Source organism: Scylla paramamosain, chromosome 4 (assembly GCF_035594125.1).
Source record: "Scylla paramamosain isolate STU-SP2022 chromosome 4, ASM3559412v1, whole genome shotgun sequence".
NCBI classification, from domain to species: domain Eukaryota; kingdom Metazoa; phylum Arthropoda; class Malacostraca; order Decapoda; family Portunidae; genus Scylla; species Scylla paramamosain.
The window spans coordinates 5,182,501-5,195,000 of record NC_087154.1 but is presented as its reverse complement, the minus strand read 5'-3'; the positions used below and the strand labels follow the sequence as shown (position 1 = coordinate 5,195,000).

The 12,500-nt window shown below is 43.6% G+C and overlaps 1 protein-coding gene and 1 long non-coding RNA gene across 10 annotated transcripts in view; one reads left to right on the top strand and one right to left on the bottom strand.

Moving 5' to 3' along the window:
• Positions 1 to 12,500, bottom strand: part of LOC135099250 (putative protein kinase C delta type homolog) — a 186,350-nt gene that overhangs the window by 56,324 nt on the left and 117,526 nt on the right. The window contains exon 1 of one of the 9 annotated variants that reach the window (XM_064001663.1): positions 1 to 3,455. This exon is cut by the window's left edge and continues 1,917 nt beyond it. The exons of the other annotated variants lie outside the window; for them this stretch is intronic. Within the exon in view, the coding sequence (XP_063857733.1) occupies positions 1 to 2,188 (2,188 nt within the window). The 5' untranslated portion in view covers positions 2,189 to 3,455. Of the gene's footprint in view, positions 3,456 to 12,500 lie in introns of those variants that run through there. 9 annotated transcript variants of the gene reach the window in all.
• Positions 1 to 12,500, top strand: part of LOC135099320 (uncharacterized) — a 95,205-nt gene that overhangs the window by 26,815 nt on the left and 55,890 nt on the right. The window lies entirely within an intron of this gene.

Below are 12,500 nucleotides of genomic sequence, written 5' to 3'. Positions count from 1 at the left end.
TTGGAGCATCTTGGGTCGGGGAGCGCTCTGCTGGAGAGGCGGGGACCGGGCTCGGGAGGGGCAGGTCTGATGGAGGAGCTGCTCGAGTGGCACTCGGCCTGAGGGCGTCCCCACTCACCTCCTTCACTGCTGCCGCCGACGTCTTCATTTTCTTCTTGATTTTTGGTATTTTAGTGCCAGGAACATCTTTCGTTTCTTCCTTTACGTCTGGCTTCATGGAGCTCTTTTCGGCCTTGGTCTGTTTATGTTGTGCCTCTGTGTTGTCATTGCTCGTTGACGAGTCCTCGGTGACGCCATCCTGACCCGGGGACCCCAAGACGAGGTCAGGCGACAAGACAGAAGGAGGTGCATCCTTACTCCTTGTCTTCAGAAGTGAAGTGTCCTGCGAATTCTCCTTTTTGTCGCAAGCATTCCCGGACTTCCCTGATGTCTTCTGGCACTGCCCCGTGTTTCCGCTGATCCCTTTTGTCGTCTCGTCGTCTTGTGTCGCTTCGTTTCCGAGGACGAGACTGGGTGAGAGAATAGAACTCTCCTTTTTTGCCGCCGTCTTGTTCCCCTTCTGAGCGCTGGTGTCCTCCTCCTTCCCAACACCCGTTGTATTTCCTGCGGGTCTGCTCTCCTCAATCCTTTCAACAGCCGAGCCATTTGTCCCTGATTCCTTTTTCTTTTGTTTCTTCTCAATAGCGGGCCTTGGAGGCAAAGCGCTTTGTGCTTGACTGGACTCTGTTGTCTTAGGAGCGATCGGGTCATCATCTGGTGGACCTGTAGCTTCGTCCGCGGACTTCTTGGACTTTTTAGAACCTCTGGAGTGTTTCTTTGATGGCCTCTTAGTGCTGCGTTTGGTGGACTCTTGCCTCTGGACGAACCTCTTTAGCTGTCCCATGATGGCCAGGCCTTTGTCCATGGAGTCGCGCCTCGGCTCCTCCACCTTCACCTTCACTGGCTCAGGCACCTCGGCGGGGGCGGGACTCGGTGGCTCCTCGCCCTCAATTAATTTGTTTATCTCTTCATCAGACTCAATGTCAACGTCCGGATGCAGCACGGCGGCGACAATGGCGTCCTTCACCTCCTCCCAGCTCTCCAGTTCCTTCTTGGTCTCGGCGTTCTCCGTGGCTCGCTGCAGTATTAGCGACATGTCTTCTTCCTTTTTATCTCCCAAGACGGGAATTAGTGGTTTTGGCACTCTCTCCACCACCATGGGAACCTCAGGGAAGATCATGGAGGATACCTTGGGCGGCGGCGGTGGTGGCGGCGGGACACCGGTGACTGGGGTTGCCGGGGCAGAAGCGGAGCTGGGCACGGGCGGCTTAGAGGTGAGAGGCGATGGGACCTCACGCGACCTCTCCACTTGAGGTGGAATTTCGCCGAGATAAAAGGGTCTCTTTCTGGGTTCTGGGAGAGGATCGGGTTTCTTCTCCGGGACCTGGTACTTGTCGATGAGTCTCTGGGCGATGGTCTGGAGGGTCTTGTTCCTGATGGTGAAGGGGTCTTGGGGCTCAGGCTTCTCCCGCTTGATGGTGAGCCTGACCACCTGCCGATTCCTGGAGATATTGCCTCCGTCATCCTCTGACTTGTTCGCCTTGAGCCACTTGGGCGTCCGCGGTATCGAGGTGTTGATGTCCCGAGTGTCGATCTCCCGCGGTCTGTCCCCCCGCCCCTTGTTTATGTTGGCCAGGTAAGCACGCGCGTAGCTGGACTCCCCGCCACATCGACCCATGGGCCTGGACGGCGGTGTCTCCGAGGGCGAGGGCAGATTGGAGGTGAAGGCGCGGGGTTTTGTGGGCGAGTAAGGATACGAGCGGCCAAGGCTGTCGCTGGAATTGCTGCTCTTCAGGTAGCTGGGCGTGCTGCCTGTCAGGAAACTAGATGTTGAGGTGGACTTCTGGAGTCTGTTTTCTTGTAGCGGATTTCTCCTCTCATATAAATTGTCTGACGAGTCCATTCGCCTCAGCTGGAAGTTGCTGCGGGACGGCGCGTTGTACCTCGGTTGCAGGTACGACTTGACGGGGCCCTCCTCAGGTATGATATATTTGGATCTGAAGTAGTCGGCGGCATGATCAGAGCCCATCACTTTGCTCTCTACGGGGCTGTAGTAGGCGCCCATGCCCGCCAGGTTGCTGCTGCTGTTGCTCCTGACGTAGCTCCTGGTGCCGTAGCCGTTCTGGGCGTAGTAGGGTGAGATAGGCATGGCAGCGGCTGTGAGGTAACGATCTAACAAATAAGTGTCCTACTTCCGGTGCTCCCTCGGGAGTCTGGTGGCTACAGGTGAGGCGGAGAGGTGTGTTCCCAGACTGCCTCGCTGATGGACTGCAACACACGACGCGGAGGCTGCGAGGAAATCCTGACCCTTGCCAAGTGCGACTTTGTTTGACACTTTCACTAATAAATCCCCTTAACGTGCACTCATAACAGTAACATGCAGGAGACGTTACAGTATGTACACTCTAACATGAAGTCTAGTACGCTTTAGTACTAATTAGCATCGATTCCTCTAACGTAAACGTGCATACTACGCTCGTAAATATCGTCAGACTTTTCTTAAGCTAATGAGAATACTAATTTTTCCTCACAAGTGATCACAGATGCGTCAGAAAACTTGCCCACACTTCTGGGTTCGCGCGTGGTGGCGAGGTGGCGCCGTGCGTAACGCGAGGTGAGGGGCGCGGCAGGTGTCAAACAGGTGCGCGCCGCTCAGTGTGGGCACCGCTAAGTACCAACAGGCCGCGCTCCGTCTCTTTCCTCAGCGCCCCCTCTTACCGACACAGCACAGATGGCGGCCTTGTATCGTGTGTACTCGGAACGTTATCACACTTGAGTCTGCGTCACCACCACCACTAGCACCTTCACCACCACCACCAATCACCACCACAGCTTGCTCCACAGCACCGCACACCACCTTCACCTTCACAGCCGCTGCACACTCGCTTCACGGCCACCCTCGCCTTTCCCACGCACCGTTTTCAGCTGGTTATGAAAAAGAATTCATTTTATCTTTCATCTCTTTTTTTTCATGGCATCGTAGCATTTGCACCGCTGCTCCCGGGATCTTTGTGGCGGCCCGGTGCTGGTGTTCCCACAGTAATTTTCTCCCCAAAGCGAAGCAATTACTCGCACTAAACGCCTTGAACAGCGTCGTCACCCATTCACTGAGCACCTCCCTCCGTGGGCTTAATCCCCGTCGCTTGTTTCATCTCTTTCCTTGAAGCTTGGCAAGTGGGATTTTTCTCTCTCTTTCATAGTTATTTATCACAATTATTATCACGTTCTCTCTCCCTCTCTCTCTCCCTCTCTCTCTCTCTCCCTCTCTCTTTCCCTCTCTCTCTTCCTCCCTCCCTCCCAGCGGCTCAGGAGGCGGCGGCAGCTCTGTGTGCGTGTGCGTGCGCGTGCGAGTGTTTCTTGGTCTTCCTCCCTCCGTGGCCCGCCTTCCCTCCGCGCTTCTCTCGGCCCACTGGTATATGCCCGCGCTGTTTTATCCTCTTGGCAGACAGACAGACGGAGAGACCCACTGAAGCTTCGTCCGCCCTCCCTCCCTCCCTACCACAGCATCTACCCCCTCTATGGGCCCCACACAACCCCGCCCCCTCTCACACACACACACACACACACACACATAGTCACCATTCACTTGCCCACGCGTGTCACCAGGCTACTTTATACCCATGGAGAGAGAGAGAGAGAGAGAGAGAGAGAGAGAGAGAGAGAGAGAGAGAGAGAGAGAGAGAGAGAGAGAGAGTTGAGTGGGGGTGAGAAGAGTACGGGAAGTAAATTAAAAGTCGGGCGAAAGTTAGAAGAGAGAGAGAGAGAGAGAGAGAGAGAGAGAGAGAGAGAGAGAGAGAGAGAGAGAGAGAGAGAGAGAGAGAGAGAGAGAGAGAGAGAGAGAGAGAGAGACAAGTTTGGCACGCATCTTGGACCCCTCACCCTCGGGAAGCTGCCAGGGGTGAAAATAGTCCAGGGATGTGACAGGTGGGTCGTGAGTGAGGGTGTGAGGGCGCGCAGTGGGTCACTAGGTGGGGAGTGGGCAAGCCGGGGCCGTGGAGTGGGTTAGCAAAGAGGTGGAGTGGCCCCTAGGAGTCTCGGAGTGGGATTTAGGGAGTGACTCATTAAATTGGAGTGGTGTGGGAGGTTCTTTTGGTTTGCTCTGACGTGGAGTGGTGTTAGAAATATGTGGAGTGGTATTTGGAGTGAGTGGAGTGGCTTGCCTTACTAGTAGAGATCAAGACCAGGTGCTTAATGAATTTCTTCAAGTGTGTGGTCAGGCTGCAGATGTATGAGTCAGCACAGGTGTGTAGTCAGATAGGTGTGTAAATGTAACAGTGTGGAATGTGTAGAGTTGCATGTAGGTGTGTAGGGTCAGATTGTAGGTGTGTAAGCGTCAGTTCAGGTGTGGAGTGAGATCAGTGTGTACGTAAGTGAGGACAGCAGCGTGAAGTAAAGGATTACAGATGTGGATTTAGTAATGTCACGTGTGGAGTCAGATAACAGATGTGTAAGGGTCAGTTAAGGTGTGCAGAGAGTCATTTCAGGTGTGTAGGAGAGGAAAACAGTTATAGAGGCAGTCAATTCAGCTGCAGAGTCAAATAGCAGGTGTGTAGGAAGACAGTTCATATGTGTAGAGGAAGTTAGCAGTTATAAAGACAGTTCATATATTGGAGTCGGATAACAAGTATGGAGAGAGTCAGTTCATGCGTAGAGGTAACCAGATCAGGTGTGGGTTACATTAGAAGACAGGTGTAGGTACAGTAGGTCAGTTATTCTATGGTGTGGGGGGAGGGGTGTCTTAGTAGGTCAGGGAAGATGACTCATGATAACAGACGAAGGTTAACGTTAAGTACCTTTCAAAGAGTTGACATGTCTCACACACACACACACACACACACACACACACACACACACACACACACACACACACACACACACACACACACATGCACCGTTCCTAATGGCCAAACAAAATATTTATTTCTTTTGTTTGTTGGCGCAAGAGAGCAAGGAGTAGAAGATATTAAAAGGAGGAGCATGAATAGAAAGGGTGTAAATATGAGGAAGAGGAAGAGGAGGAGGAGGAGGAGGACGAATCAAATACTTATATGTTTAACAGTAAAAATAAATGAAGAAGAAAAAAGAAGAAGAAGATAATAAACAAGAAAAAAAGAGAAGCACAAGTATAGGAAAATTAAGACAATTTTTTTTTTAAATCATAACAAGGAAAACGAAAAACGAATATAAACACGAGGAGGAAATAGGAAGTGACGAGAGAGAGAGAGAGAGAGAGAGAGAGAGAGAGAGAGAGAGAGAGAGAGAGAGAGAGAGAGAGAGAGAACAAGACCGAGAGAGAGACAGAAAGAGAGAAGAAGAAAAAACAACTAATTATAGATCACTCGTCCCAAACCACTCATAATTCATCAATATTACGAGACAGGCAAAACACGGCCGTAGATAAGGACGCAGTATAGACCAGCATTACGTTCATATATAAAAAAAGACACCATATCCAAACATTCGACGCGGCAGTAAATACGTAAACACGCTTCCGTCCATCAGTCACGCCGTCAGCCAACTACGTAGTCAGTCATTCAGTCCGTCAGTCCGTCAGTCAGTCAGCCACGTGCCAGAAGGGAAGGGGATAAAAAAAAGTGATGTATATGAAGATAGTCGATGATACGAAAAGTCACGTGTACTGATTAGGAAGTGAATGAATTAGTGTGTTTTTTTTTTTTTATTTCCTCGTGTCACGTCAGAAAAAATGGACATGAAACAGCAAGAGAGGGAGAAAAAAATGATAAGATTGTTCAGTGATGCAGCAAGTGTCACGTGTTCTCATTAGAAGGATGAATGAATTTCTTTTTTTTTTTCACGTGCATGTCATGTAAAAAAAAAAAAAAAAAAGACAAGGAAGATAACGAGAAGGGAAAAAATATAATATATGATTGTTCAATGACACGAAGGGAGTCACGTGTTCTCTTTAAAAAGATGAATGAATTGGCTTTTTTTTTCAAGTGTCATTCAGGAAAAAAATAATAATAATAATGCCCAAGATAACACGAAAGGAAGAAATAATATAAGATTGTTCAATGACAAGGCATGTGTTCTGACTTAATAGTGATTGTTTTTATTCATTTTTTATTATTTCATTTTATTTATTTATTTTCTATTTTTTCTTTTATTTATTTATTTATTTTTTATTTATTTATTTTTTTTTTTTTTTTTTTTTGCATTTCCACGTGTCGTACAGGAACAAAAGGTACAAAGATGATGGCAAGAACAGAAAAAAATAAGTATATGAATGTTCAATATAAAGTCACATGTCGTGATTAGAAAATGGATGTTTAGACGGGTCTTTTTTTTTTTATCAATTTCCACGTGCCATGTAGAAAAAAGAAATACAAGATAAAATTAAAGAGAAAAAATTGTACATATTATTCAGTGATGCAGAAAGTCACGAGCCCTGATTAGAAAGATGTATGAATTGGCGTCTTTGTTTTTTTTTTTTTTTTCTTCTTTTTCACGTATCATGCAGAAAATCTTAAAAGGACGAGAAATAGAACAAGAAAGGGAAAAATTAATATGGAATTGGTCAGTGCCACAAAAGTGATTACGTGTTGCGACTGATAAAACAGAGATGAACTGCATTTTTTTTTTTATTTCACTCGTGCAATGCAAAAAAAAATGAAAATAAGACAAATAATAAAAAGTGACCAATTATACAAGAAGAAACTACACTTGTCGTACACAAAGAAAGGAAAAAAAGCTCAGCAGAATGAAGGAAAGGGCACCAATGACGATGAATAAAATAGGAAACTGGTAATGTTCAGTAATACACACGTAAAAATAGACAAAGAGAGGGAAACAATAACCTCAGAACAACAAAGAAAAAAAAAAGGCAGCCATTGCAATCAAGAAATGAGTAAAAATGGTACATTTGTAAAAAATAAGCTATACGTGTCATACAAAAAATTAACACCACATAAGAAATAAAAACGAAAAAAATTGAAAAAAACACAAAAATCTTCTTAAATATAAAGCGAAGTAAATTACCACCTGTAATGACAAAAATAAAATAGCAAACATGTATTTTTAATAAGACGAGTCACAAAGAAAACAGGTACAAAGAAAAAAATATATATATCATGAATAGTATTGGAGTACGACAGTTTTACATTAGAGTACGACATACATTGTATTAGAGTACGGTATTGTGTTACAGTAAGACACCTATTTTATTACAATACGTCTGTTATTGAATTTAAGAAGCAAAAGAAGAGGAGAGAAGGGAAAATAAGAACAGAAAAGAGAAGCGAAAAACTAGAAAGACAAATACGAAAAGGAAAACAATTTTAATATCAAGGAAAACGAGGAAGAGGACGAGGAAATAAGAAGTGACAAGAGAGAACGAGGCAGAGAGACGAATAGAGAAGAAGAAAAAAATTACAAATCACTCATCCTTACCACTCGTCATTCATCAGCATTACGAGACATTACGTCACGCCACATTGCACTGAACTATGATGCTGCATGAGAGTACGACACTTTTTGTATTAGAGTATGATACACATAATATTTTCGCCACCACAGTAATAGCGACCCACTAATTAAGCCACATAAAGAAATCCAACCGTGGGGAAATATTTGTGGTAATTTAATGCAGCGAAAAAAAATATATATATATATATACAGTCGAGCGTTATACTAATGAGAAAGAAAATGGAAGGAAACAAACTAATGAGGGGGAGGGAAAAAAGAGAGAGAGAGAGAGAGAGAGAGAGAGAGAGAGAGAGAGAGAGAGAGAGAGAGAGAGAGAAAGAGAAGAAAAATATAATGAAACGCAACTTATTTGGGTAATGAAAGGAAAGATTTAAGAAGAAAGTGATTACAAAGATTAATAATGGTAAACTAAAGTGGGAGAGAGGATAAAAAAGAAAAATAATGAGGAAATGAAGAGTAGGAAACATAATGATGGGGAAAACGAGATCAGTTGAAAGAAATAATGAGGATATTAGTAATAGGAAGGTTAATGATGGAAAAAAAAAGAGAGAAAGGGGGAATTATGGAATCAGAAAAGGTAACCAGAGAGATTTTCATACGATAATAGAAAAGTAGAGATAGAAAAAAAAAGGAGCCATCAATATAAAGAAAGAAAAATGGAAAGAAATAACATAAAAGGGAGTAGACATAAAGTTAACGAAAAGGAAAATAGAAGAAGTACGTAGGCAGTAGCAAAAATAAGAGAAAAAATGGAAAAGAAAAAAATAAAGGTACAAAAGAATTAAGAAGTGAAGAAAAAAATGCGAAACGTAAAAAATGAGGAAACGTAAATTAATGGAAGAAGAGAAAAAGGAAAGAAGAAATTTGCAGATAAACTAATGGGAGAGAAGGAAGATAAGAAGAGGAAAAGAGAGGAAAAGAAGTAAATGCTAAGATAATTAAAGAGACAAATGAGAAACAGCAAGAACAGAAGGGAGAAAAAATACGGGAAGACAAGAGAAGAGAGAGGAGAGGGGGAAAAGAAGAGAGGAGAGAGAAGATGGGAAAACAAGAGAAGAGAGAGGAGAGGGGGAAAGAAGAGAGATGAGAGAGGGAGATAAGACAAGGGAGAGAAAAGAAGAAAAGAAAAGGGAGTAGAGAAGGGAGAGAAGGATGGGGAGGTGAGAAGGGAAAGGTGAGTGATCATAAAAGAGAACGAGAGGCTAAAGGTGTGGCCAGGTGAGGAGGTCGATCTGATGACGCAATTAGTGGTCAGGTGTTTTCCCCCATTGACAGACAGGTATGCAAAGAGAGAGAGAGAGAGAGAGAGAGAGAGAGAGAGAGAGAGAGAGAGAGAGAGAGAGAGAGAGAGAGAGAGAGAGAGAGAGAGAGAGAGAGAGAGAGAGAGAGAGAGCATAAGCAGGAATGAAAGATACCACTTCTTTGTTCATCAGTACGGAAATATCTGTCTTTTGGCGAAATTAATAGGATTCCAACTCATTACCAGAAGCACGTTTGAACGTGTCTTTGGTTCGCTGGTGGTGGTAGTGGTGGTGGTGGTGGTGGTGGTGGTGGTGGTGGTGGTGACCTGTTTTTAGTTGAACATCGAGGTCATCATTCTTGTCCACCTTTTTTTTTTTTTCTTATTTTCTTTTCTCTTCCCTTCCCTTCTCTTCTTTTCTTTTTCTTCTTCCTCTCCCATTTCTTCCTTCCTTCTTATTCCTTCACCAGTTCCCCTCTCCCTCTCTCATCTCGTTTCTTCGCTTCATTATTTTCGTGCTCCTTTAAAATTTCCTTTTCATTCTCTCTCTCTCTCTCTCTCTCTCTCTCTCTCTCTCTCTCTCTCTCTCTCTCTCTCTCTCTCTCTCTCTCTCTCTCTCTCTCTCTCTCTCTCTCTCTTGTATATCACTTTTCTCCAGTACGTTTCCCTTTCCTTGTTATTGTTCATCTTTATCCTCGTTAACTCTTATGAAATATCAAGTGTCTATTTTTTCTTTCTCTTTCTTGTCTTCTCTTTCCTGTCCTTGTCTTTTTCAATTCCATTATTTCTTCCTCACTTTCTTTTCGTGTGTTTTTCTATCTCTTCTTTATTCCTGCCTTATCTTTCCTCCATTCCTTTCTCTCCCTTCTTTGCCTCTCTCCCTTCCTTTATTTTCTATCCCCCCTACGTTCTTCTCTTCCTTATTTTTTATTAGCGCTTCATATTTACTCGAGATCATGACGTCATCCCATTTCAGTATTTTGATTGGCTGTTGCCTTCCTCGCCCTGCTCTCCTATTGGACCCCGCTGGTGTACCTGAGAATATGCTGATTGCTTGCTTGCTGCCTACCTGTGGAGGTGTGTGGGTGCCAATTGCTCTCTCTCTCTCTCTCTCTCTCTCTCTCTCTCTCTCTCTCTCTCTCTCTCTCTCTCTCTCTCTCTCTCTCTCTCTCTCTCTCTCTCTCTCATTTGAATTAAAGTTTTACGAGGAAAAGTAGATAAAGTAGAAATAGCAGTGACGGAGTTGAGAGAGAGAGAGAGAGAGAGAGAGAGAGAGAGAGAGAGAGAGAGAGAGAGAGAGAGAGAGAGAGAGAGAGAGACATACAGACAAACAGACAGACAGTAACAAAAACATACAGAGATTCTTAAAGGTTATGTAGGAAATTATCAGAAAAATTTAAAAGTTAGAAAGAAAAAAATCATGAGATAATTTAAAACTAAGAGAAAAAAATGAGAAAGAACTGGCAACATAAAAACCTTAAGTAGATTTTTAAGGATTAGAAGTACAAGTTTAGGAAGAGGAGGAGGAGGAGGAGGAGGAGGAGGAGGAGGAGGAGGAGGAGGAGGAGGAGGAGGAGGAAAAGGAGAAGGAGAGAGAGAAGAGGGAGAGGGGAAAGATGCATGAGAGAGGGAAGCACCCACTCTCTCTCCTTGGAACCGTGCCAAAGTTTCGGAAGAGGAGGGTAGAGGAGAGGGGAAAGGAATGGGAAGGAGGGAGGAGTGGAGAGGGGGAGAGAAAAGAAGGGAGGAGAGAAAGAAGGGAGAGTGGGGAGCAGTAGGGAGGGAGAGAAAAAGGAAGATTGAAGATTGCACATGGCAGCGAGAGAGAGAGAGAGAGAGAGAGAGAGAGAGAGAGAGAGAGAGAGAGAGAGAGAGAGAGAGAGAGAGAGAGAGAGAGAGAGAGAGCAGGAAATTAATATAAGGCGAATTGTTCATTTGTAAATTTTTTTCTCTCTGAGTATAATCATCAAAATTTAGTACCAACACACACACACACACACACACACACACACACACACACACACACACACACACACACACACACACACACACACGCAAGAAAACTATAAATCTTTGTGAAGTAAGGCATCGTTTAAACACCACCACCACCACCACGAACAATAACAACAACAACAACAACAACAACAACAACAACAACAACAACAAGAGCAAAAAGTATGACCATGGCTATACAGTACATACATTTACGATAGACTTTCACACATTAATTCTGAATAGATCCCGTCTATACAATATCATCTTCTTCATACGACCTTAATCCCACTGTATTGCAGAGTCAGCCGCTCGAGTTATCCTTCTCCATCTGTTTCCATCCATTGCATCACCTTCTTGCACTCCCAGCTTATTCATATCACTCCTTATTACGTCTCTCCATCTTATTCTCTGTCTCCCAACCCTCCTTCTCCCCCTAACCTCCACCATCATTGCCTTCCTCACTAGTTCATCCTCTTCTCTCCTTATCACGTGTCCATACAATATATACATACATAGTTGTGTACATGCATCATCTGTGTATTTTATTTACATTGCCATAGTTTCCCCAACATGTCGCATTTTAACACAGGAGTGAATGGAACAGAAAATGAGAAAACACAGGAACAGGAAACAACGAAGGAAGAGGGAAAGAAGAGAAGGAAGGAGAATAGAGAGAAGTGGATAAAAAAAAATGAGGAGAAAGGAGAGAAAACGAGTAGAGAAGAGTGGAGAAGAAAGGAAAGTGGACAAAAGACTCTAAGAGATAACTCTGGCATAAGGAGTAAAGGAATAAAAGAAAAGGAAGGAAAGGGACAGGGGAGAGAAAGGAAGGAAAGGGAGGGAAGGAAAGGAGGGAAAGTGGTGTCATAGGCAGGTATAGTGACCTCAATTCCCAGTTTTGCTGTCAGACTCTCTCTCTCTCTCTCTCTCTCTCTCTCTCTCTCTCTCTCTCTCTCTCTCTCTCTCTCTCTCTCTCTCTCTATTTTTCCATTATTTCTAACTTACTCGGTACGATTTTCTTTTTTTCTCCCTTCCCTCAGTTCTTTCTCTTTATTCTTGCATTATTTTTCCCCTTTACGTTCGTTTTCTATGGACATTACTATTTTTCTTTCGTTTTGCTTCTCTCGGAATTTTACTCCTTTTCTTCCTTCCGTTAAAAAAAATGGTTCTCTTCTTCTTTCGAGTTCACATGTATTTCTTTCCTCCATTTTTCCAAGTTCACTTTATTATTTTTCTATTTACTTTTTGTTTTGCTGTGACGTGATTTCTGCTGGCTTTTTCCAGAATTCGCAGCGCTTTTGTAACTTTTCTTTTCAATTTGTCGAGAGATGAATAATCAAACGTATAAGTTAATGGAGAAAAAAATATTGAAGTAGATCACTTTTTAATTTATCGAGTTATGAATAAGAAAAACTAAGAGGAGGAATAATGAAATAGATATCTAAAAATAAAAAATAAAAATAAAAAGAATGATTTGCAGCTGGGATTCTTTTAAATCTTTTAGGGAATTACGAAATTTTCATACCTTCCTTTCGTATATTAGTCTGAAGCATAAAATAATAACACATGGACATAGGAACGTAAGAGAAGGTACAAAAATCCACCAGCCCTACACGTACCATTCCCTGTAGGTATAAAACACACCCACTAACTATACCTATGCATATTTTACCCACGCCTCTCCTTGAGCTGCACATTGTCATCACCACTCACAGCCTGAATGAATAAACTAATTAACGAACACATGAATGAGTGCACACAATGATGAATCAGGAACAGAGGG